The sequence below is a fragment of the Lutra lutra genome, chromosome 6 (assembly GCF_902655055.1).
Source record: "Lutra lutra chromosome 6, mLutLut1.2, whole genome shotgun sequence".
Classification (NCBI taxonomy): domain Eukaryota; kingdom Metazoa; phylum Chordata; class Mammalia; order Carnivora; family Mustelidae; genus Lutra; species Lutra lutra.
Window position 1 is genome coordinate 10,881,513 of NC_062283.1, and position 26,630 is coordinate 10,908,142.

A 26,630-nucleotide genomic window follows, 5' to 3' on the forward strand; every position below is an offset into this window, starting at 1 on the left:
ACAGGGAAGTAAGGCACTGACATGAAGGTGTCCTCCCAGAGCCCCTCCCCCCATCCCCCCCACCCCCGCCACCTGGACATCCTCCCAGCCCCTACACCCAAGAGAAGTTTTTTCTTTTTTCATACTTAATTCTCAAGAATTGGATATTGCTAGCTTAAGCTAATATGCATGAAACTATTATTTAACCAGCTTCAAGGTATGGCTTTAATCCCTCACCACACAAAGAGAGTTAAAAACGAAATAACTAAACTCTACAGATAAGAAGCCTACAGATCATGAAAATACAGAATACACATCCTCGCATTTGGTCTGAAGGGACCCTCAGAGGATGGGCATAGCCAAGGACCCAGAGCCAAAGAGAAGGGTTTCATCTGGCACAGGCAGGGTGATGTAGGCTGGAAAGTATTCATCAAGACATCTTCACGATGTTCGAAGCCACCCTGGAGGAGGATGCCAACTGCATCATATGGAAGCTATCCCTTTTGCTAGCGTCGGCATTTCATTTCCTCCGCTCGGCTCAGCCCCTGCAGGTTACACAACCATCCCTCCGCCCACGGCGCGTCCCAGCGGGGTGAGGTCAGGCCGCCAGAAAGCACAACAGCGACCGACGAGGATGGTCCCAGCTGGGGGGAATTTCGCCTTTTCACGCACTTCACGGAAGATGGCTTCATTCAAAGGCATCTTCTGCTTGGTTGTAGGACCGGTCTGACTCCACCACCCCGAGGCTTTCACAACTGAAGCTCCTTCCACAGGAGGCTGCATCGCTGTTCTTCCTCTTCAAGGGCTTTGCTCCCTGAAGGTGTGCTGGCTCCAAGGGGGCAGAAGTCGCCTCGTGGGGTCCTTTGGCAAAGGGAACCTCAGCCCCACCCGGTTCCGCGACACCCGGGTGACTGGCCGGGGACAGAAGTCGGTCACTCCTTAGCCTTTTTCTTATGTCTTCTTCTTTAGTCTGAAAAGCAGTATTAAAGAAGCAAAATGAGCCCAGATAACTTCCTTGTGCCTATTCCTGACATGAACCTGCATGGCTGGGCTGTGCCATCATTCAGTCACTCCACAAACACAGGCTGAGGCACTGCTGAGGACAGACACAGTCCCTCCCCTCCTGGAGCTTCTGGGTGGCCTTTGTTCTCCCAGGTAGGGGAAGGAGAGGTCGGCCAGGTAGGGAGATGGAGGCAGAGGTTGGCAGCCCACAGCTGTGAAAGCTGCTTCCAGCAGGATGCGGGACACAGGGTGATGGAGACCCGGTGTCCTCTGCAAGGCCTCCCCTTATCTCCTGCCCTCTTCCCCTGCCCCCGACGCCTCCTCCCACCCCCACTCCAGCTGAGGTTTTCTTTTTCCCTATGAAGCAGACCCCATACTCAGAAGTGAACAGTGTTTCCTGAGGCTACCTGGATGGAGCCAGCATTCAGCCAGCTTCAGGATACTTTACTCCTGCACCCCACAAAGAGAATGAAAGGAAAATGACACAGACAGCCCAGAAAGCCTACAGATCACTACAGTACTTGATCTGAACCCTAAATCAGTGGTTAGGAAACGCCTATGTGGGTGCACTGTCAGCAGGCAGCCCTGCTCAGGGGTGAGCTGGGGGACCTTCCTGCGCCTCTCCACTGCCCGCATCTTCTCCTCCAGCTCATTCATTGTGAAAGCCTTTGCTTCCTGTTTGATCTTAAGCTTCTTCAGCCTGGCTGGCGGCTTTCTCAGTGGCGTCGTGTTCACCTGGAGGAAGACAGTTTTCAAAAGGGAGAAACAGACATTACTCAGGGGGTGGAGGGGAGATCCAGGAGAGGTGGCATGCACACGGTGTAAAAGGTTAGTCCTAAAAATCTAAACAGGTATGTTGGCAGAGTTAAAGACCACCATGTGAATGCTGGGAACAACAGAACTAAGTCCTAAAAAATAATAATTAAAAAAAAAAGGTCTAGGGCGCCTGGGTGGCTCAGTGGTTAAGCCTCTGCCTTCGGCTCAGGTCATGGTCTCAGGGTCCTGCGATCGAGCCCCACATTGGGCTCTCTGCTCAGCATGGAGCCTGCTTCCTCCTCTCTCTCTGCCTGCCTCTCTGCCTACTTGTGATCTCTGTCTGTCAAATGAATAAAATCTTAAAAAAAAAAAAAAGGTCTATTAGATGTCTAGGAAAAAAAAAACCAAACCAATGACAAAAACAGGCTCTTCCTGAAACCCATCAAAGAATGCAAGGATGTTCGGGAGCTGCAAGAGGATTCAGGAGAAGAAAATATTCTGGAGAAGAAACCTAAGGCAGAGAAAGGAGGCAGACGAGTGATGAATGTGTAGTTCAAGGTAAAAATAAAAAGTTAAATCTGATAATTTTGTAAATGCCGCAGGTTACAAATGCCTTTCATTTCGGATCGAGATAGGGTTTTAGTACTCTGGGTCTCACAGAGGAGAGAATTAACAATTACTGAGCAGCGACCCTGGGCTGGCCTTTGCTGTCAGAAGACTTCGAGAATGTTTTCATGACGTTAGGAAAAATCCCTGACTAGTTCATGTCACTGACTACCCTTTCTGGAGTTTAAAGTGATGGGATAATGACTTTCTGATTAATTTTTACTTATAAAAAAGTAAGATTGTAAAGGGTTTTCTTTTTTAAAGATTTTATTTATTTATTTGACAGACAGAGATCACAAGTAGGCAGAGAGACAGGCAGAGAGACAGGCAGAGAGAGAGAAAGGGAAGCAGGCTCCCAGCCAAGCAGAGAGCCCGATGCAGGGCTCAATCCCAGGACCCTGGGATCATGACCTGAGCCGAAGGCAGAGGCTTTAACCCACTGAGCCACCCAGGCGCCCCAAAAATTAATTTTTAAAATTATTGTATTTATGGGACGCCTGGGTGGCTCAGTTGGTTGGACGACTGCCTTCGGCTCAGGTCATGATCCTGGAGTCCCGGGATCGAGTCCCGCATCAGGCTCCCAGCTCGACAGGGAGTCTGCTTCTCTCTCTGACCTTCTCCTCGCTCATGCTCTCTCTCACTCTCTCTCAAATAAATAAATAAAATCTTTAAAAAAATTATTGTATTTATTTATTTGAGGGAGTGAGAGAGAGCACAGCAGGGGTAGGGGCAGAGGGAGAGGGAGAGGGAGAGACAGACTCCCCACTGTGTAGACACCCATGCAAGGTTGAGTCCCAGGACCCTGAGATCATGACCTGAGCTGAAAGCAGAAGCTTAACTGACTGAGCCACCCAGGTGCCCCTAAAAATAATTTTTTATAACATACATTGGTCATGATAAAGTAAAGCAATACAGAAATAGTTTCCCAGGCTTCTGTTTAAACCACCTGGTCCCCAGTTGTATTCGTCAGCATGAACTATTTTAAAGAGTTTGGTATGTGTCCTGCCAGAATTCTCTATGTGCATATATTTATATACATATGTATGTGTAGTACATCTGTAATGTTAAACCAAACGTAAATAAGATTAAACCCTCACCAGGCTCTGCAATTTGCCTTCTTCTCTTAATTTACGATGGACATCCTTCTAGGTCAGAATATATAGATTTATGACAACTGGGGAAGGTCCCAGTGAACTCTGGGGTTTCATTATAAATAAACTGATTTGTCCTAGGTAATTTCTCTAAAGACTTCTATTTTTTTATTTTTTATTTTTAAAGATTTTTAAAATTTATTTGACCAAGAAAGAGAGATCACAAGTAGGCAGAGCAGCAGGCAGAGAGAGAGAGAGAGAGAGAGAGGAAAGCAGGCTCTTTGCTGAGCAGAGAGCCTGATGTGGGGCTTGATCCCAGGACCCTGAGATCATGACCTGAGCCGAAGGCAGACACTTAACCAACTGAGCCACCCAGGTGCCCCATCTCTAAAGACTTTTAAAGAAAGGGAACTAGTGATATACATTGTAATATCTAAAAGACTGTCTCTTTATACTATAAGACTGCCCATGCTGAAAATACGTCCAACAGAGAAGAGGTCTAACACAATAGAAAAAGATACCAAACCAAGACTCAGACAGACCTAGGTTTAAGACCTGGCTTGGCCATAGTGTGTTTTTGCCTGAGTTCTTCAGTTCTGTAAACCTTGCTTTCATCTCTTTAAAAATGGGTTTAATAATACTTATTTCACAGGATTTTCTCTTTGAAGGAGGTATCAGTAATCACTCAGGAAACGGTAATTACATTTCATTCAGTGAAAGGAGTGACTTTTTAAATGAAGTTTTTAAAAATGTTAATTCCAGTACAGTAAAAATACAGTGTAATATTAGTTTCAGATGTACAATAGAGTGATTCAACACTTCCATACAACACCCAGTGCTCGTCACAACTTAATCCCTCCTTAATCCCCTTCCCCTATCTCCATCCCCCACCCCTACTCACTTCCCCTCTAATAACTATCAGTCTATTCTCTATAGTTCAGAGTGTCTCTTGGATTATTTCTCTCTCCTTTTTTTTTCCCTTTGCCCATTTGTTTTGTTTCTTACGTTCCACATATGAGTGAAATCATATGGTATCTGTCTTTCTCAGAGTTATTTCGCTTAGTACTATACTCTCTAGCTCCATCCATGCCGTCGCCAATGGGAAGATTTCATTCTTTTTGATGGCTGAGGAATATTTCATTGTGTATTTACACCACGTCTTCTTTATCCATTCATCAGTCAATGGGCACTTGGGCCATTTCCATAGTTTGGCTACTGTAAATAATGCTGCTATAAACACTGGGAAGCATGTATCCCTCTGAATTAGTGTTTTTGTATTTTTTTGAGTAAATACCCAGTAGTACGATTACTGGATCCTAGGGTGGTTCTATTTTTAACTTTTTGAAGAACCTCCATATTATTTTCCACATTGGCTGTACTGGTTTGCATTCTCGCCAACAGTACCCGAAGGTTCCTTTTCATCCACATCCTCACCAACACCTGTGGTTTCTTGTGTTTTTGATTTTAGCCATTCTGACAGGTCTGAGGTGATACCTCATTGTGGTTTTGATTTGTATTTCCCTGATGATGAGTGATGTTGACCATCTCTTCATGTGTCTGTTGGCCATCTGGATGTCTTTGGAGAGATGTCTGTTCTTGTCTTCAAGCGGTGACTTTTTTCAGTGACAGCCCACAGAATCATCACCAAGTTACAGTATTTGTCTTGAAGGGTGGGAATGGGAACCTGAATCCCGGAGGCCAGCTGGAGGCCTGGGCTTTAACCTGTAGACCACTGATACCCATAGTATCACCCGAGACAAGTCACCTCTTTGGATTCTTGTTTTCTCTCACGTAAAAATAGTGAGGATGCTGAGGACCACTAGAGTTCCTTCCAGCTTTAAAAACCATGATTCTCGGAAAGCCTTTTAGAAGGAAACATTTGTTGAAGTTTTGGCACAGTTACAGCCATCAGACAGTTTTATGTGGTGAGAAGTTTTTCACTACATGAAAACCGTGGGATGTCTGTCAAAGCAAGCTCCCCCTCCCCCATCACTATATTATTTTTATGACAATTGGCTCTCAGGCTCCCTGCTGGCAAAAGCCATTTTCTGTGAAGAGGGACGTTCTTGCTGTAGTGGTTCAGCTAAAGATACTGTGAAATTAGTATGAAAACAGTTTTTTTGGGAAGTTCACTCACAGAGGGCTAAAAGAACATGCAATAGTAATCCCAGATTCAGTGAAGAAAGACTCTCTGAGGCTTCCCACGGGAGTCGGCATCTTGACTAAAGTCGTAGACAGTAGTTCTGAGATACTTGGGATTTCTGGTCTGGGTGGATTCTTCCTGTGGCTTTATCCCAGACCATACGTACAAAATCAAATACTTCCTCCTGCTTCCGGAAGTGAAACTCCCTGTGCAGCCCTCATCCTTTCCCGAGTCTGACGATTGAAATAAAAGCCTTGAAAGACTACTTGAAAGGGAAAGTATCTGTATTCTTTCCCACTGGATTTCCTGAAACCAGGATTTACCAACTCTCGGCGCTTGAAAATAACAGTGATACACTCAGAGAGGAGTGAGTCATAGAAACTAAAAAAAAAAAAAAATCAACTTTAAAACCAATAGAAGTTGCTAGGTCAATGATTTTCTTTCAGAATACCAGCAGAGGGGGCGCCTGGGTGGCTCAGTGGGTTAAGCCTCTGCCTTCAGCTCAGGTCATGATTCCAGGGTCCTGGGATCGAGCCCGGCATCCGGCTCTCTGCTCAGCAGGGAGCCTGCTCCCTTCCTCTCTCTCTGCCTGCCTCTCTGCCTACTTGTGATCTCTGTCTGTCAAATAAATAAATAAAATCTTAAAAAAAAAAAAAGAAGAACACCAGCAGAGGACTGCCCCACCCAAAGACGGTGTGATAAGGTTTGGATCTTTTCAGCCCTCCTTGCTTGTATATATATAATTCTTCCTGCAGCCACTGTGCATTCCTCAGAGCCTCCCAAAGTAACTGTTGACCCACAGATGAACTACCCTGGCTAAGTTCTGTCACCAGAGTTGTGTGCACAGAATGGGTCGGAGCTTCCCGCAGTCCCACTCCCTCCCTGTGAGACAGCCCAGCCAGGCCACAGCGTTGGCTGACATTTATCTTATCAGTCCGCATCCTCCTCCTTAAAAAAACTCCCCGTGAGGTTCAACAAATAACATTAGAGACTCTGAGGCAAGATAACCAACTCCCTCACTCTTCTGAAGGATACCAAGGGCAGAAGTGACCCGGAGGAGGGAGTCAACTTTGGCCACAGAAGAAGGAGTCAATGGAGAAATCATCTTGTGTTTGGAGACCGTGGGTGGCCTAAGGGATGGGGGGAAAGGAGTTTGGGAGAAAAAACATCTCAAGTGGATAATGCCGAGGTGGATAAATGAGAGCCCATTACAACTCTTGTAGAGATCCATACCAACCAGACACATAGTTTCATGTGTATATAAAGTCCGTACATATTTATAATAAGCCACTTAAGGCTCTTTAGAATGTTTTAAAGTATACTGAAAGATTCACTTAGTCTGGTATTTACCTTACATATCATTGTAATTCCTTCTGAGTGAGGGTAAAATTCTATTTGTATGAATCTGCTGGAAAGCATGTTATCTGGGAGAGGGGGTCACTATGAAACTGCTGTAGTATTTGCCAACAAGAAAATGAAAAAAATTAAGAAAAAAAAAAAAGATGAATGGGGCCCTCTGGGGGACAGATACTGCTGTGGACCTCCAGAGAGAGACTGGCCCATGGAGAGGGGGTCCCCAATTCAGCAGATGAGTGGAAGACCCTCACTTTACACAACCTTTTCTTATATTTCCCTCTACATGAGAACCGAATTGCAGAAGGGGTCAGATCTAACGTTCCCTTATATTTATACACTTGGTCTACATGAGAAGTCTTGTTTTTAAAGTATTCTCACATTTATTTATTTATTTATTTATTTATTTTTAAGATTTTATTTTTATTTATTTGACAGAAATCACAAGTAAGCAGAGAGGCAGGCAGAGAGAGGGGGACGGCAGGCTCCCTGCTGCGGGGCTTGATCCCAGCACCCTGAGATTATGACCTGAGCCGAAGGCAAAGGCTTAACCCACTGAGCCACCCTGGTGCCCCAGTATTCTCACGTTTATTATTCCATTCCCCCTAATATTTGATTTAAATGATATCTTTGGGATCGATGAAGAAATTGTATTACAATTTCTCATTGGCTTCATCACATCCTAGTAACTGCTGATATTAACATCCCTTTTGGTTTTTTTTTTTTTTTTAGCTAATTTTATCATCTGTTCTTTTTTTTTCCCCTCAACAAATATTATTAAATATTGGAGAGTTAAAAGTATGATTCAATTAACTATCTAATTAAGTATGATAGTATAAATAAAAGTATGATCCAATTAACTATTATTAGATATTGGATAGTTAAAAATATGAACTGTCTAACAATATTTCCGTTCTTAGTATGTTCCCCTTTCAGTATTCACTCATCTTTTTACATTGGCTCCTAACTTTTCCTAAAATATTAAGACCCCTGGTGTCTGATATGTTCTCAGCTACGCCTGAATTGAGAGACTTTACCTGAGATACTGACAAATTGTATCTCTCCTTCATTTCCATATGTTCCTGGGTATACCCTTAGTTCTCTACCTGAAAATGTGTTATGGCATTATAATAATAATCATATAATTACATATAACATATAATAATAATCATAGTTATAATATAATACATAAAATACCTTTACATATTATAGTTATAATAATATATTTATATAACATTGTAATTTATTATTTTAATACAATATTGAATAATTATAATATTAATATATTATATATTTATTGTATTTTTATACTGTTAATATATACATAATATTATAACATATTTTCAGGAATACTTTAGAATTCTTTTTCATAATGAATGGGGGAATTCAATTTCAAAAGCTTTAACCCTCTCCAGCTTTATGATGAATTTGAAGGCTTTGTGTCCACATTGGTAGAAACCCCAGGGCAGTGGTTCTTTGCCTGGGCTGCCCACCAGAATCACCTAGGGACACTATAGCCAGGGCTCCCCCACCAGCCACTAGTCCCAGGAGGGACCTGGGCACTGGGATTTTTTGAAAGCTTTCTAGGTGACTCGAATGTGCAGCCAAGTTTAGGACCACAGCCCTAGGCAATAAAACACACAGCTGTGTTGTTGCAAGTCTGGATTATACCGGGACATTGTACAAAGCAAAAAACAAAAGAAACGAAATGTGTTATTCTTGCCTACCTCTGTGGTCCCGTCAACTTCAGATCTTTTTTGAGAACAGTCCAGCTAGGTTCCTGATAATCATTCAATTTCTCTATAATATAAACGCAGTCTTCATCTGGGGCTCACCTAATGATGCTATTGAAGGTCAAGCCCATAGTTTTCATTCTTCAATAGATACATTTCTTTCATGATTTAGTTGATATTACTTAACCCTGCTGGTGCCCTTGTAAGGTCTCAGTTTGAACTCATTCATCTCTGACCAACATTTTAATGCTGTTCCCACTGCTGTTAGCATCAGGGTTCTACAGCATTTCCCTAAAGAAGGCATCGCTTCGCTACTCAAAGTTTCCACAATCCATCCTTCTCCAGATCGCTCTCCTGTCTTTTTCCTTTTGACACACCTTCCTTTTTTCTGACCTCCAGAGACTCACTTACAGCTAGAAAAGAATCTCTCCCCCCTGCTTTTCCATGTTAAAGACCCATCTTCTAGTACTTTCATATCAGATACAGTATCCTAAAGTGCCTCGTATCACAATACTGTCGCCCAGATGTAAACTGTCATTACACTGACATTATCTTTTCCATTATATAATGTATTTTTACCTTCCCCTGCCCCCTACACCTTCTTACTCCTGGCAACCTGATAATATCATTCATGAGGTTTAGCAATCTCTTCTCTTTTCCCCAAATACCTTCGTATTTTCCTTCTTCAAAAGAGAATGCCACTTTGGCTTTTATTCATGAGTTCTCAGCATTTCCTACACGCAGAGAAGGAAATTATCTTTATTCAAACACTTAAGTGACTTGGTCGAGGTGGCAAACTTAATTTAAATAATGCATCTTTTTTACTCCCAGTTGGTTGTTTTCCCTACAAGACCAAGATGGGCAGCCATCCAGAGCCCTTAATGTTCCTTCTGGTGGGGCGCCTGGGTGACTCGGTCCTTAAGTGTCTGCCTTCCACTTGGGTCATGATCTGGGGGTCCTGGGATCAGGCTCCCTGCTCAGCAGGAAGCCTGCTTCTCCCTCTCCCACTCACCTGCTTGTGTTCCCTCTCTGTCAAATAAATAAATAAATAAACTCTTTAAAAAAATGTTCCTTCTGGTCCCTATTTCCATCATTTTTATGTCTTTCTTTTCTTTTTTACTCATTTCTCCTTAAGCTTCTTTTCTTTCTCAATTCTTCTTTTCATCTTTTCTAGGACGATGGAGGGCTGCCTGGGAGCTTTGGTTAACAAACAAACAAGAAAACAGACGAAAACCACAACAACACCACCTGCCATCCTCTTCAGGGGCTTAGCTAGAACTTATTAAAAAATGAAGGACTCAAGACTTGGCTCACAACCAGTTAAAATCTAAGTAAAAATACTGCCCACACTAAGGAAAAACGATGATCAGTTTGTCAAGATGAATCAATAAAGAAAAAAAAAAGTATGAAGATTTTTATCATTGTATTTATTTCCTCATGTTGGACCTTAGTGTGTATGGAAGCTTATGTATTCTAGCTTTGGCATTTAGGTGTATTTTCCTACTATAGAAATTGGATTCCAGTTTATAGTCATAATACCTAGTACATAGCTAAGGCTTAACAAAAATTATTCAAAGAATGAAGGCAGGTTATTCAACAGGGATAACTGTCTCTCAAATTCAGTAAAATCCAAGATGTTTTACTGGCTTCATTAATCATTGATGATTAGGGCATTCTTGGGGTACCATGACGGCTCAGTCAGTGGACCATGAAGCTCTTGGTCCTGGGGTCGTGTTTCAAGCCTCACATTGGACGTAGATAATATCATTGGACCTGATAATAAATATATGAGCTTGAAAAAATGATTTAGGCACTTCCTGAGAGAAGGGTGATGTGTAGACAGGAGAGATAAGTTATGGGAGAAAAAACTGGCTTAGCTAAATGCTACAATCTGCGTGGTGCCTTGAAGAGTTTGGAGACTGTAATTCGTGATCGATCCTATTCTATAGCTATTTTAAACTATAAGCTAATGTTAATTATGGAGTTACTTGCCATGACATCATAGGATTCTCCATTTTTAAATACTTTGCTGTGGCTCTGTATTATTCCTTGGACAATTAATTCCTCCAGAATATCCGATGACTTCTGTCGCTCTTGGGTCTTTAGGGGTTGGGGTTTATGGATTAATCCATCCATCACTAGATCTATAGGGAAAGAAAGAAGGAATAGAAATGTAAACATGAACATTTTATCAATCAGATGCTAAGTGGATGCTTACAAATGACATCACTTAACTAAATCTTAGTCTCAACACTCTAACCTACGTATCTGTGTCAATTACATAAATCTTTGAATCATTTGAAGTTCAAATTCTGAATGTCCTTACAGAGGATACACATCAGCAGAATATACAGTTTACTTAGCAAGCCCTGTATTAACATAACAAAAAGTCTTTCATGTGCTGCTATGTACTACTTTTTTGTTGTAACAACACTTATACACTTGAGTATGACTACATGGGTTCTCTATGCTAATTACGAAGCACAGTTAAGAAGGAGATATCCTTTCAGTGACTCCTCTGAGTTGCAGTTTGGTTTCTATGCTTTGTATACAAAGGATAAACAGTGGGATGTTGCCAAGAGACTTCTAGTTCTGCAACCTTGAGTTTCCAGTGACGCCATCTGCTAAAGCTATGTAAGTAAGAGTATGCCTTTTTGAAAAGAGACTTTGAACTAAATCACAATTGAAGTCAAGCGGTATCAGCTACATTTTTACGATCGATTCCGAAAATGGCACCGAAACAGTTTCTCGGGGAGCCTTTATAAACCGCACTGATGAGAGAGACCCCCCCCATTCGAAATCACCCATTTCTACAAATACGCAAGCAAACATCTGTCCTTATGGATTCCCATTATTAAACAAAGGTGCGGGGAGGAGTCCTCAGGAATGGGCTCTCTTCTGTTTTGCAATCATCGGGAAGTCCTGATGGTAACATGAATCATTCCATCTAGTGGACAGAGTCTTTTTATGAAAATTTCTACCCTCACTGGTTAACAAAGACAGTTTTCATGGATTTGCAGTGGGAAGAGGTGAAAAAACGCACAGGCACACACACCTGCCAGTGAGATGTTTCTCCCATCAGAATATTCACCTTGTTGTTATAAGACCGCTGCAAGTAACTTCAGCAAATTGTTGATAATCTCATTTCTCATCCAGTGCTGTGCCTTCTAACCTTCCGTGTGTTTGAAATAGACTCAATTTTCACTTTAAAGAGCTGTATACAGCTTTCGGTACAGAGCGGTAAAGCATGTCTTTCAAGTAGGTAAACTAGTAAACTAAAGCTTGAAATGATAGAGAAAAATTTAATAAAAAGTTAGAGGTAAAACCTCTTCAAAGAATTAAGGGGATTTTTTTTTCTTTTAGAAGGTGATCTTATCTGGAAGGGTCAATAGAGTAGTCACTATTTACTGAGCACTTAGGTACCTGGTACCATCTTATGTCCTTTATATACTTTGTAACATTGGGAATTTTTAAAAAAGATTTTATTTATTTATTTGTCAGAGAGAGAGAGAGAGAGTGAGCTGATGAGCGGTGGGGAGGGGCAGAGGGAGAGGGGGAAGCAGGCTCCCCACTGAGCAGGGAGTCTGACTCAGCACTTGATCCCAGGACCCTGGGATCATGACCTGAGCCAAAGGCAAATGCTTAATGGACTGAACCACCCAGATGTCCCTTGTAATGTTGTGAATTCTGTGAGAGAGGTATTATCATCCCTATTGTATAAACTCTATGAGAGTGGCGAATTTACTTGCTGAAGGAGACATGGCTAGGAAGAGAACCAACTAGGGTCTGAATCCAAGAATGTCTGACTTCAATCCCCAAGTTCTCTGCCACCTCGGTGCCCTCCTTCCCCAAGGACCACTGTGTGGTCCATTTCTGTCTCAGGATGTGTCTAAAGAGAACATCATAGTTGATGACTGTCACTAACATGATACAATTATTCAATTATTAAAATGATTATGAAATAAAATTAATGAACTGTCTCAATTAATTATTTTTCTGGGTCCAAAATACTGGCTTGACATTGACAGTGATCAGCCTACAAAGAAACCCCTGCACTATGGAGGTCTTGCAACTAATCCTCGTGATTTCTTAGGATGCTGAAGACAATTGGGGGGATGTTGGAAAGTGACATGACCCCTCTTTCTGGTTATGAAAGTCACACATGGTTATCAGAGTAAACTTGGAAAGTATAGAAAAGAAGAAAAAAGAAAAGAAAAATGCCCATCCTCTTATCATTCAGAGATTACCGTTATTGATATGTCCAATTTTACTTTTACAAATTTGACCTCATACTAAACATATGGGTCTGTTTCCTATGCAGTTAAGGTACAGATTAGTGTTTTCTCACAAGGCTAGAAATTCTTTGTAAGTGTCAAAAGTAAAGTTGTACAAGAAAATGTAGGTGAATTCGTGTTTAACTCTGACGTAGGGAAAGCCTTTCTAACTATGACTCAAATTCCAGATTTAGAGAAGAAAATTGATAAATTTTACATTAAAAAACGTTTGTAAGGCAAAGAAAAAGCAATAAAGGTCAAATACAGGTATCGCATGACCCTTGATTTGATGTACTAAGCAGGGTATAATATCATTTTTGGTATTTTTGCTAAAAATGGATAACCCAAAGCTAATCATTAGGAAATATCAGCCAGACACAAACTGAGGAAGTTTCTGTAAAGTAATGGCTTATGTCTCCAAACACCTCAATCTGATAAAAGACAAAGAAAAGCTGAGGGACTGGCTCCAAATTAAAGGAGAAAAACACTGCATGATGTCGACATTAACCATGTGATCCTGGATTAGATCTTGAACCTGAAATTTATTTATAAAGGACATTTGTGAGACAATGGATAAAATTTGAATATGCAAATGGGATATGTACTGCATAAGGGATAATTTGCTGATTGTGATCCTTGTCCTGTGATTATGCAGAGAATACCCTTGTTTCAGGAAACATATACTGGTGTACTTCAGAATAAAGTGTCATTATGTCTGCAATTTGCTCTCAGAAAAAACCTGTGTGTGTGTGTGTGTGTGTGAGAGAGAGAGAGAGAGAGAGAGGGAGAAAGAGAGAGTGAGCGAGAGGGAAGGGGGGGAGAGAGAGGGACTGTGATTCCTGTAATTATATCACATTCAAATGTGGTATAATGTTAGCATTTGGGGAATCTAGGGGAAAGAATACAGGTATCCTTTGTTTTATGCAACTTTACTCAAATCTGAAATTATTCAAAATAATAAGTTTTTTTTTCATTTTATTTTATTTCTTTTCAGTGTTCCAGAATTCGTTGTTTATGCACCACACCCATTGCTCCATGCAATCTGTGCCCTCCTTAATACCCACCACCAGGCTCACCCAACCCCCCACCCCTCTCCTCTCCAAAACCCTCAATTTGTTTCTCAGAGTCCGAAGTCTCTCATGGTTTGTCTCCCCCTCTGATTTCCCCCAACTAAAGGAAGTTTTTTTTTTTTTTTTAAGGAAAGACAGGAAATGTTAGTGTGAAGCTTGAAATTTTTAACAAATATACTCTAAAGATGGGCAGATCAGGGATCCAGAAAAGAGACAGAGGAGAAACTGGGCAGAGAACAGATACAAAGCGTAGGGCACTGGTTCTTACTCATTCAGTGGGAATGGCTTTCCTGGAAACTAATTTACACCACATCTTGGAACACCTGCTTTAATAATTCACTCCCTCCCCAGGCTGGTGTGTCTGTCAGCATTACCCCGCTGGACAGACTGACTGAGGGTACCCCTGCGTCCCCGTGCCCCTGACGGTCTGCCGTCTGTAGCACCATAGACATTGAAAATCCGTGTCGCAGTCTAGGAGGGATTCCCATCAACAGAATTATCATCGAGAAAAAAAATGTACGTGTTGGCCAGACACAGAGAGAGAGAGGGGAGGCCTCCCAGCTGTATCCCCCATCTCCTACCTCACATCAGACCCACAAGGTGAAGGTTAATATGAAATCTATTATAAAGAGAGTGTGCCCCCAAAGTCCAAGGAGAAGAATCTCATTTACTAACCCATCTATCTTCTAGCTCTAACATGTGCCTTGGGAAAAAAGGACAGCAGTCAGGAATGACACGAAAGCCTTTCCCTCCAATAAAACAGAGCACTTTTCCTTGAGTTCTATTGAGTTCAATTTGTTTCAGAGGCTGATAAAGTGTAACTAGGCATTCTTAAATCAACCCTGGGAGTTGGTGGGGGCGGGGGGGGGGGTGTAGGTAACTCAAGGAAAGCAAGACCAACCACGGGAAAAGTCAAAATAGTTTCTAAGGAGCACACCAGGTCATAATGACTTCTTCTGTGTTTTTGAAAGATGACTGTTTTGTATATTTGCTGATCCTTTGGATGGAAGACACCAGGGGAACAGTTTGATGGAGGCTGCATATATTTTTACAAATGAGAACTTTCTCTTGGAAAGGTGGGAACATGGCAGAAGTCTACAGGAATGTAACCAAAGCCTAAGGTCTGTTTCTCACCACGAGCAAGGGCTCCTTGCTTGAAAAAAAAAAAAAAAAAAAAAGAAGGAAAAAATCAAGATGGTTTTAATCACTTCATCTACAAGAAAATTAATGGTTAGCATTATTTATTCACAGAATGAAGGCCTGAGGCTCCATCCTCGTGTCTCAGAGATGGGGTCTTTGCCATGTGGAACACTGCCTAGTCCAGAAAACTGATAAAAGGGTTGCTAACATATGTTATACAACATATTTAGAGAGACAGTATTTTGTGGAGATTCATATAAACGAGGGCCATTACCTGAATTTATTCTTCTGTTTTTTTCACTAAGAGCTGGGGAGGTTTCTGGTATGGTTCCAGGTAAGCTTCCCAACGGAGTCTGTTTTTCCGGGCTGTTGGGGCTGCTCCCAGTGTCCTCGGGTACCACAGATTCCTTCTGGGGCCTGCCGTCCTCCCTGGAATGAGTCCCTCCGACATCAGCCTGTAAAAAGGGAATGGTTCCGTGTGAGAGTCAAGATTTCTTGGAAGATGGTCTCTTGGAAGACGGAAACAACATCACAAGGTCTGCTTTGCGAATATTCAGCCGACTGGTACCTGTAGTGGAGGCTGACTGGCCACAGCTCCCTGGAGATATTAGCTTGCATGTGGGTGTGATGCGTTTAAGGACCCTGAGTGGGCTCAGTGATCCTGGAGTACCCAGGCGTAACCACGAGGGTCCCTATGAGACGGAGGCGGAGGGAGAGGAGGCTACAGAAGTGGAGAAGGGGATGCACCCGGAAAGCCGAGAAGCATTGAAGATGCTATCAGCTGCGGACAGAGGAAAGGCCACCAGCCGAGGAATGGGAGGAATTCAGCTCTAGAAGCTGGGACACACAAGGAAGAGGATTCTTTCCTGCAGTCCCTGAAAGGAACCAGCCCGCCAACCCGTTGACTTGAGCCCCGTGGAACTGATTTTGGACTTCAGACCTCCAGAATGGGAAGAGAGTGAAATTGTGCTGTAGCGAGTCACCAAGGGTATGATAATTTGTCATAGCAGCGATAGAAATGGATACAGTATCTGCTAGCAATCTGTCAGGGACACGCTACCATGCTGGGCACCCGCGCGACGCCAAGATGAACACATCCATCCAGTGTGAAAAGTAAAGATACTGCAGTGTAAAAAAGTCTTTTTTTTTAAAAAATGAAAGTATCTTTATTGTTTTTGCTGATTAAAAATGTAATACAGACTTATGTAAAAATAAATAATACAGCGGGAAATTGGTGATGATCGGTTTTATGAGTTAACTAAGCTAGTCTATAGCATGGTTATTCCATCAAACAGAACCTAGGCATTGTTGTGAAGGTGTTTGGTAAATGTAGTTAATGCCTCCAATCAGTACGTAAAAGAGGGTATCCTTGATAATCTGGGTGGGCCTCATCCAATCAGTTGAAGGCCTTAAGAGTAGAACTGAGGTTTTCCTGAGGAAGGAGGAGTTCATTCTGTGGACTGAACTTTCAACCCCAACCTGTCCTTTCTGACCACTTATGCCATTGTGTGGATTTTGGACTAACCTAGCCAGACCCCAATTGCAAAAGCCAATTCCTTGTAATCTATCTATCTCACCAGCCAGCCAAACAGCCAGCCATAATCCTGGTTCTGTTCTTTTGGTAGAACCTGAATGATACAGAAACACAGTAGAAAGTAAGCACCAATCCCTAGACAAAAGCACTATTAACATCTCAGTATTTAATGTCACAGATGTGTTTGTTGAAAGAAATAGAATCTTTAAAGACAAATTGGAATTGGCTAATTAGCACATGAAAAGATGTTCAGTATCATTAGTCATTAAGGAGATGCAAATCCAGACCAGAAGGAGATACCACCGCCCATCCACCAGGATGACTTATAAGGAAAAAACCCCATGATAAGTGTGAGCAGGGATGTGGGGAAATTTGGAGATTTTGTACAGTGCCCTGGAAATGTAAATGGTGCAGCCACTTTGGAAAACGGTTTGAGGGTTTCTCAAAAACTCAAACAGAGGGGTCCCTGGGGGGCTCAGGTGTTTCAGCATCTCCCTTCAGCTCAGTTCATGATTCCACATTGCGCTCCCTACTCAGCAGGGAGCCTGCTTCTCCCTCTCCCTCTGCCCCTTCCCCTGCTTGTGCACGAGGTATCTCTCTCTCTCAAATAAATAAAATCTTAAAAAAAAAAAAGCCAAACAGAGAGTTAGCATTTGATCCAAAAATTCCTCTTCTAGGTATATATACCCAAGCAAAATGAAAACATATATCCGCACAAAACCTTGCACACTAATGTTCAAAATTCATATTCGTAATATCTAAAAAAGTAAAAACAACCCAAATATCCATCAACTGATGAATGGATAAATAAAATGTGGTCCATCCAGACCAAAGAATACTATAGAGCAATAAAAAGAAATAAAGTCCTCAAGTACACTGCTATGTAGGTGACATTTGAAACGTTATGCTGACTGAAGGAAGCCAGACGCAAAGAGCGGTCCACTTACCGAACATTCGGAGTAGGCAAATTAATAGAAATGGAGTAGAGATTTTGTGGTTGCTTAGGACGTGGACACTGGCCTCTAATGGATAGTGGTTTCTTTTGTGGGGAGTATAAAAATGCGCTAAAATTAGATTGTGGTGATGACTATGGATTGTGCATTTTAAATGGGCAAGTTGTATGACATGTGGATTGTATTTTAATAAAGCTACTTGTGAATAAAATAAATTAGGTTATACATTAAATAATATTGTATTATATTTCTGTAACCTGTTTTTTTCATTAACAATGTATCAGAGACATTAGTGTACCCAATGTATATACTATATATCAGTGTATGTAGGTCAGTGTATACAGATTACAGATTTACCTCATTCTTTTTTTTTTTCTTTTTCGATTTACCTTATTCTACTTAATGTTGGGGAGCGGTCGTTTAGTTGACGACCAGAGTGTGGTCTTTTATGTAATATGTCACAACTTGTTTAATCAATTTCTACCAATGGCCATCTAGGTGTTTCTACATCTGTTTATATATGTGATTCTATATATGTTTTCAATATAAGGAACAGTGCCGGCATATATCTGTGCATAGACATTAGTGTGAACTCACCCAATCACTCCAAGAGAACACGTCCCTAGATGTGGACATGCTGGGTCCAAAGATGTACACATTTTTTATGAATATGGGTCTCCAGAGTGTCGTCCATAAATCCTGCACTGGCTTACAACTTCACCTTTTCCTTTTAAGAATATCGATTTCTCCATACTACAATTCCATCACTTGCAAATAGGTCAAGACATGGTACAAAGGGGCCCATATGTGATTTAATAAACCAGTGACTCCAAAATGCTGGTCTATGTCAAATCTTAGTCCCACAGAGAAAGAAGAAAAGTAAGAAAAAAAATGTAGTGAGTTTTTCTAAAAGGTAAATTAATTCAATTTAAAGAACTGTCATTTATTTGGAGAGGCAATGTGTTCTTATATCGGTCTGTTCAGGAAGACTTTTTCTCCAATCCCTTCTAAACTCCTCTGCCCCCTCCCTCTCAGCACTGGCTCTTCTTTCCTTGCTTGGGTTGACTGGCCAACCTCTTCTGCATCTAAGACACACATACCAGAGGAAGCCTCCTCGGTGTCCCCAGAAGACCTAAGAACATAAGCATCTTCTCTGAGTATTGTCCTCTGGGTCTTCTTCTCATGTCTACTGATTTCACATTGTTGGCCCACGGGGTGCTCTTCTTCTCCCCTGAGTATTCAGAGGTCCCCAGGATCCTACCTCTAAACCCCACTATTTCCAGCAATGCCCTGCAACACTAGCACCATGTTGTATTTTGCTGGGGCAGCAGAAGATGTTGAAGAAGAGAAGATTCTTGAATTGGGTCTTGATTAATGAGCTTTCAGTGGGCAAGAAGAAAAGGTCACTCTAGACAGAGACAAAGCACACACGGAAAAGGGGTATGAAACAACACTGTGAGCGTATGAACTTGAATTTTTTCAGGGACGCAGAAACAGGTGGAGGTAGAGAGGGGTAGGTGTTGAGGTGGGAAAGGGATTTTATTTTAAATGCGACCAGGAATCCTTCATAGGATTTCTGTACATGGAAGTAAAATAAAATGATCAGGAGTGTGTTTTTAGAAAAGTCACTGGGGTTAGTGCAAACTAGAGGAGTGGAAGGAAGCAAGGAAGGGACAGAGCAGGGCGGTCGGTGAACATGATCGCGGTTGCCCAAGTGAGATCTGATTGAACATGAACTAGGACGGTGGCGATGAACCTGGGGGAAAGAGATGGGCCCAGAAACATTAGAAAGGAAGACAGCACACTTCTCAGAACTTCCATTTAAAAGAGGGAGGTCTCTCTGGTTCAAAGTTACAACTTCAGGGACTCAAGAGAAAGCATTTCCTTTGGGAAAATTCAATTTAGAAAAATAGGACATCAGCATGAAACTCCTGGTACTCTCACAATAAAAATCATACAAATAAAAAAAAAAAACTTAAGCACATTTGTTCACTTTCTGGAATCTCTCCAAAGTGCTTTGAAATCCCTCAGAGGCTAAGTAGAAATCATAGTCGGTAGGTCACGGCAGCTCCAACCCGCACCAGGTTCTTGTCATTCAATTAGGGATTCTTCTATGTTCATAGGGAGACTCACATAGCTTCTCATCCCCATCCTAACATAGTATGATCACTCCAGCTAAATCAACATCACTTCATCGTGCCGAGAGTTAATTAGTTCTGTGCTTCAAGACAACACCGGAAAGTATGAAAAGTGACCAACCAAATAAACAAAAGAGTAAGCGAACAAAAAGTCAATCGATCTAAAATACAAATGGCAGACACAGAAAGCACGAGAGCAACTATATGCTTATTCTTTCTCTCTCCATTTGTCTTTCTGCACAGACACAGTTACTGTTGTGCAGTCCCTGTACAGTAAGCTGACCCAGGAAAAGTCTTTATAGATAGGACATACTGTTATTTTATCATATAATAATAATCTTATGATATCAGACAGGGTCTCTCTCTCTCACATGCACACACACACATTTATGCACCCATATTTCTCACATATATATAAACACATATTGTTACATATAACAAAGGAAAAGGAAAATCTGATGCTTTTTCAGGGGCTCACAATTCATGCTGAAGGTAAAGCAAAGATCGTATTAGGTATTCTTGTCCCTCTTTCCAAATAAACTATGAAAAACCAATTATCTGCAGTGATGGTAAGACAGGTGATTTTACAACTTTGTGTTGTTTTTCAGACCCTTCCATTTTTTGAAGCTAGGAAGGCACCGAGTGAAACACTGGGATGAATTCTGCCATCGAACGTTTCCCATCAGAGACCCTGACAAATTTAAACACAACAAACAAAATGCCCATATTGGGGCTGAGAGCAAATTTGAATTTCTCAGTCTCTAAGGTGGCTTTTCACAAAGATATTTTGCTGTCAACAAATCAGAGTATATTTAAGTATATTTAAGTATATTTAACCCCTCATGATCTCCCAATGGCTTCATCAAAGCCACGAACCCAGACCTTAGCAAGGATCTTCATCCATTTATGCTTACTTCCAGTCTGCCTTTAAGCTCTGTTAGTAACCAAAGCTTAAATGGTAATAGAAGAAACACAATCTTTTGACATAAAATAACATATACCAGCCTTCAGTTTCCGGGGCAGAAATGTAAGGTTTTTCTCTTCGGAAAGCTGGGACTGCCTTTCAAATATCTTATCTATATGCAACACATTCTGGAAATTCTAACCCAATTTCATAATCTAGACTTGAGAATAGACAGAGTTCAAAGACCAATGATATTTACAAATTAATTCTGTCTATGCCCCTCGGGGATATGGTGAAACAGATTTCTTGTTCTTTATAATGCATGCAAGGTTTATATTTTCACACCAATGAGAAGGCTATCTGCCGTGGTACTGGGGAGGGGGTGGGGAGGTGGGTGGAAGGTTTTATCCTTTCCTTGAGATGAAGTTGTGGTAGAAGTATGGAATCAATATGTTTCTATATTTTGTATCAATTCTATTTTATACTGCATTGTCCTAGGGATAAAATCTTATCATTATAGACAGAATTGAAAAGCCGAGAATTCTAAGCTAATGGGATGCATGAGAATCATCAGTATTCCAAAAAGGATATCACTTTTTTTTTTAAAGATTTTATTTATTTATTTGACAGAGAGAGATCACAAGCAGGCAGAGAGGCAGGCAGAGAGAGAGAAAGGGAAGCAGGCTCCCTGCTGAGCAGTGAGCCCGATGCAGGGCTCGATCCCAGGACCCTGAGATCATGACCTGAGCTGAAGGCAGCAGCTTAACCCACTGAGCCACCCAGGCGCCCCAAGGATATCACTTTTAACTACAGACAGAGTTGGTTTTTGTGTTTTGTTTGTTTTGGGTCTGGAGGTACCATAGGTTGTGTTCTAAAGCTTTTGGGAAATGCATCTGTCAAACATTTTGGAAGGAGTCACTTGTCAAGTCTCCACTGAGCTGAAACCTTAAATCACGTGATTGGCAGATGCATTTTATAAATATATTTGTCTTGCAGACATATAGGGAAAATGCATTCTTCAAAATTTGATTTTTCTAGTTTACATCTAATGAATAGAAAAACAAATAGCAACCCACTAAAAACCACTCAGAAATATCATCTTGTAAGAATCTGCAGTGGTGGGGCGCCTGGGTGGCTCAGTGGGTTAAAGCCTCTGCCTTCGGCTCAGGTCATGATCCCAGGGTTCTGGGATCAAGTCCCACACGTTGGGCTCTCTGCTCAGAGGGGAGCCTGCTTCCTCCTCTCTCTGCCTGCCTCTCTGCCTACTTGTGATCTCTGTCTGCAAATAAATAAATAAATAATCTTTAAAAAAAAAGAATCTGAAGTGGAAGAAGCCACTTGGTCCCTTTTATTTTGATGATAAACAAGACCTTTCTGGTCAAAGCCTAGGGAAAAACTGTGAAGGGTCTATAGAGATTGTCTATTCCAATCTAATCTGTTCCTTTTCATAATAAGCCAGAAACTCGGAGTTCATTATACAGAAGAATGTTTCTCCAACTGAGAAAAGTTTCGCATGCTTTTCTTATCAGGCATTATTTTATTATCATGTCTTTTTACCCCTTTAGACTAAGGTAAAAATGAGGAGAAAGCCAGTAGGCAGGTCTTGGGAAGTTCAATTCAGAATATTTTCAAGTTGTGCCATTAAGAAACATAAAAATTTCATGCAAGCAAACACGTTCATCTCATTTTAAGGACACCGCTGAACTACAGAACCCTCAGCCCGTGCATTTAGGAAGTTAGCAAAAGCAGCACTGCTCCGATAGCTAGAGAGTGTTTAATTAATAATCACACCTTTGCTGGATCAGATTTCCAAAGTCAAGTACTTGGGTGGGGGGGGGGAAGGAGGTACAGGCGTGAGTCGACTCTGAGTCAATTTTCCGGCTATTTTAATACTGAACTTCTTCCCTGCTGACTGTCGTTAGTCTAGTTATGCGACTAGGACACAAGAAGATACCAAGGAGTTGGAAGAGCCAGGAGGGACATGAAAGTCACTCAAGAAAAGTTCGTTAGTGCTTGTCTGCATTGGGTGCTGTAGTGAGCACATGAGATGCAAAGACAAAGAAGGTAGTAACTCAGGATGGAGGCAAACGTGAACATGAATAAATGCAGTAAGATGTTTTGAAACATGGTAGGAGAAGGTCTAAGGTCAACTCTGCCAGCATGGTGGCAGTAGCGGGGAGGGGCAGGGGCAGGAAGAGGGGTCTTACGTTGTTGTGAAAAATGGGTACATATTTGCTATGTGGCCCAACAAGGAGGAGAGGAAAGATTTGAAGGGAGGATAAACAGCAGGATAAACAGCAGGTGCAAAAGCATGGAGATAGAGACAGAAGGAGTTTGGGGAGCAACGAGGAGCGAGGTTTGACCATGACTGAGTGTGGGAGGAGACGAAGCTGGAGAACGTGACCCGAGGCAGCTCAAGGATGGCTGGTAAGACGTGCTAAGGATTTGGGAATTTATCTCCCATAAATTATCTCATGATAACGACAATTGTACTACTTCCTATTAAGCACTTAGTCCGTGCCAGGCGTTGGTAGGATCATTTCACATGAATTTCACCTTCGTCAATAACTCTATGAAATAACTAGTATCAGTAGTACCCTCATGTTGCAGAGAAGGATACTCAAGCACAGAGATGCTCAATAACTTGACCAAAGTCACACTGCTAACACACCGTGAACCCAGAAATCAACCCGAGGTGGTGACATTCTTGACCACTGACTTGTGTGCCTACCTGATGGCTTGGTCACTGTTTTGTCCCCAGAGGACGACATAATCAGGTTTTGCTTTAGAAGGATTGCCCCGGAGGTCATGAAGAGGAAGAACTGGAAGGAAGGTGGGGGTGGGCAGGGAGGACCCAGGGAAACCAGTTGGGAGAACCGAACAAAAATCCAGTGGAGACGCAATGACTTTCATACCCAGGGAATTCAGGGAGAAATACAGAAACCCTCCTAAGCCTGAGAAAGCTTGGCTTAGAAGAACCCGGTGTATCTCACATGCAGAAAGGATTGCTTTTTTTTCACTTCCACCTGCTCTATCCTCCCCCTGCTCAACAAAATCATTTTCAGTAATAACCACAAAATGAAACAAAGGGTAATGGCCAGATAAGAAACACAGGGAGCGGAAATTTCCTTCTATGGAAGTCTTATTCGTAATCATGCCAGTAGAGTAAAAAAAAAAAAAAAAAGATTTTTCATACAAAAAAGATAAAAGCACAATGGGTTAATATTTTAAATCATGTTAATATAGTTTTTTTTTTAAAGATTGTATTTATTTTTTTGAGAGAGGGTGTGAGCACGTAAGTGGTGGGGAGGGATAGAGGGAGAGGGAGAAGCAGGATCCCCGCTGAGCAGGAAGTCTGATGTGGGACTCGATCCCAGGACCCCAGGATTATGACCTGATCTGAAGGCAGACACTTAACCGACTGAGCCATGTACCCCACATTAATACAGTTTTTGGAGAGAGGGGGGGAAATGTATTCCTGTATATTAACACAAAGCAGTAATGAGTAATAAAGATGACCAAATTGTTTCCAAGAAGTTAATTAATCTATGAGGCAGAAGGAGCTTTAAATAAACATTTACCACGTGAGGAGTGTCACAGCAGTAGTGTTTGGGCCCAGTGCTGAAGGTAAGTAGGAATTCCTCAGGTGAACTGGAAATGGGAGCTTGGGAAGGGCATTCCAGGAAGGGGGAATGGCATGGGGAACAGCATGGACGGTGTTGATGAGTGGCAGAAGGGAGCACTGCAGGTTCCTGCGGCATACCCGGGAGTCCACAAGTGTGTGGGACTAGACAAGATGATGTTAGAAAGACCAGTGGGACCATGTGTAGGGGGTTTTGCACACTCTGGGGAATTTTTCCTTAGAAATAGAGGTAGCAGTGTGGGTGGGAGGCAGATGGGGTAGGGAGGACGCCAATGGGAGAGGCAGGAAGAGCCCATAAGAGGTAAGAGGGCCCTAAACTCAGACAGAGACAGCTGGGGTAGAAAGGAACAGTGTCAAGGAATAGAAACCGTGTCAGGATGGGTGGGCACCAGGTCCTAAGCCCGAGTCTCTGGTTTGTCTAATGATGTGCCCCAAGAGCCTGGCCTGTGTACCACACACAGTACCTGCTGCGAGTGGCACCAAATGGCATCTTGTACATTGTCTGCTAAAAAACAGGTGTGTACTTTAGACAGCTGCTCCAAAAATGCCCTTTTGCAGGCGTGACCCTAAGTCCTGGTTTCCCGCAGACTGTATGGGCTCCAACAGGACATGGCAAATTTGTTAAGTGTTCCTTTTCACTCTTAAAAGTGTCCTGCTTTTGATGATAGAGTATATGGTAATATTATCTTTGGGTGACCCCCCCCAAGGTATAGCTCTGCGGGTTCCCAGTTTCATTGGTGCAATACGGACGGCGGTGAGGATGGGAAGAAATCCTGGACCTCATCCCTCCATGCCGCACCCTGGGAAAAAATCCCCTTCATGTCTCCAGAAGAATTACGGGGTTTGCAACCTTGAGAAGGAGAGAGAGCGCGCAGAGAGTACTGGAATGAGACTCTTGAAAATCAGAGTCTATCTCCAGCTCTGCCCCCAACCAAGCTGTGCAGCCTCAGGGTCCTCAGGGTTAGGTAAGCCGGAGGGCTCAGCCAGAGAGAAGGCCTCCAGGATCTCTTTGAGCTCTAAGTAATTCTCAAAGGCCCACTTTCCGGAAGCCAATAAAGTAGGGTAGCTCCCCCGCACCCCAACCCTCCCCTGAGAGTCCTCAGCAACCCCAGCTCTGGGCAGAACGCACAGCTCTACCTTCTACTCCGTCCTCTGCCCTGGGGGGTGATCACCATCTCAAGTTCTTGAACCACAAAAGGCTCTCAAAGCTAGTCTTGAGGCTGGATGAGACCTGGATAAGACAGCAGGTGAACACGGTGAACACAGCGGCTCCCACCCGGGAGGGCTGCGAGGCCCCGGCGGACCCAGCCCCAGCCTACTCCAGTCGCCCCTCGCCCCCAGGCGTGGCAAAGGGCTTCGTGTCCGCTTGTTGTTGGGTTTGCTTGTTTTACCTTAAATCCCTCTTCCCAGCCCTTCCTGGGCGCGGGCACGCGTCTCTGGTCCTCAGCAGTCTGGGAAGGTCCGCAGCCCATGCCGTGCGCCGCGCGCTTCCCCTCCGCTCGGACCGGCAGTGCGCCCCGAGGGGTGCTCCCTGCTGCGCCCCTGCGTCCCACCCCAGCGCCCCACCCCAGCGCCCCGCACCCCACCCCTGCGCCCTTCGCCCTGCACCCCCGCCCCTGCACACGGAGAGCCGGGGCTGGAGGCGCTCGGCAGCCGGGCAGTTGCCCGGAACTGTTGCCACAATAAACCGCATCACGCGGACCTGGGACCTGGGCGGCCGTGGGGTGTTTGTAACTGGAAACAAGATCCGAGGCGTCTAAACCACAGAGACGGTGCAAATCGCAACCCTCTGCAGAGGGACGGGAGAGGTGGGAGGAGCCTGCTGCCTGGATGAGTTCGTTTTTCAAATACCCTGGGTGAAGGCATCCTGCGGGGACCTCCGATTTGTTCCTTTCTGAGGCCCCGTGGGAGCCTTTCCCGGCCGGGACGCTGGGGACCGCGCACAAGGCCGCGGCGGAGTCCGGCCGCAGGAGCAGCTCCCGAGCCGTCGGGCGGGCAGTGCAGACAGCCCGACAGCCCCCGACGGCGGGGTCCCAGGCAGAGCTGGGGCGGACGGTCACGCAGACAGAAACGCACACCATGAAGAAAACCAGGCATTAGGATCAGAACAGCTCAGCAGCCGAGAAATGGGTCATGCAAATCATTTTTATGGAGACTGCGTTTTATGAGCTGTTACGTGGTAAGGAGAGTGCCCGGCGAGGCATGGTGTTTTCAGAGAATTAAGTAAAATGGTGTTGTCCACTAAAAAGGGGAGACCAGGAAGATCGCCCAGCTAAGCAACAAGTTCTTTGCTAGATTTCTTTTCTTTACT

General features: G+C 43.1%; 1 protein-coding gene across 1 annotated transcript; it reads right to left on the reverse strand.

Moving 5' to 3' along the window:
* Positions 1-501: 501 nt before the first annotated feature.
* Positions 502-25,879, reverse strand: STMND1 (stathmin domain containing 1). Its single transcript, XM_047734217.1, has 5 exons — positions 25,711-25,879; positions 15,422-15,602; positions 10,656-10,807; positions 1,591-1,716; positions 502-949 (listed from the first exon to the last, which is right to left on the reverse strand). The coding sequence occupies exons 1-5, from the start codon at positions 25,789-25,791 to the stop codon at positions 668-670; spliced, it is 822 nt and encodes a 273-aa protein (XP_047590173.1). The 5' UTR covers positions 25,792-25,879; the 3' UTR covers positions 502-667.
* Positions 25,880-26,630: the final 751 nt, after the last annotated feature.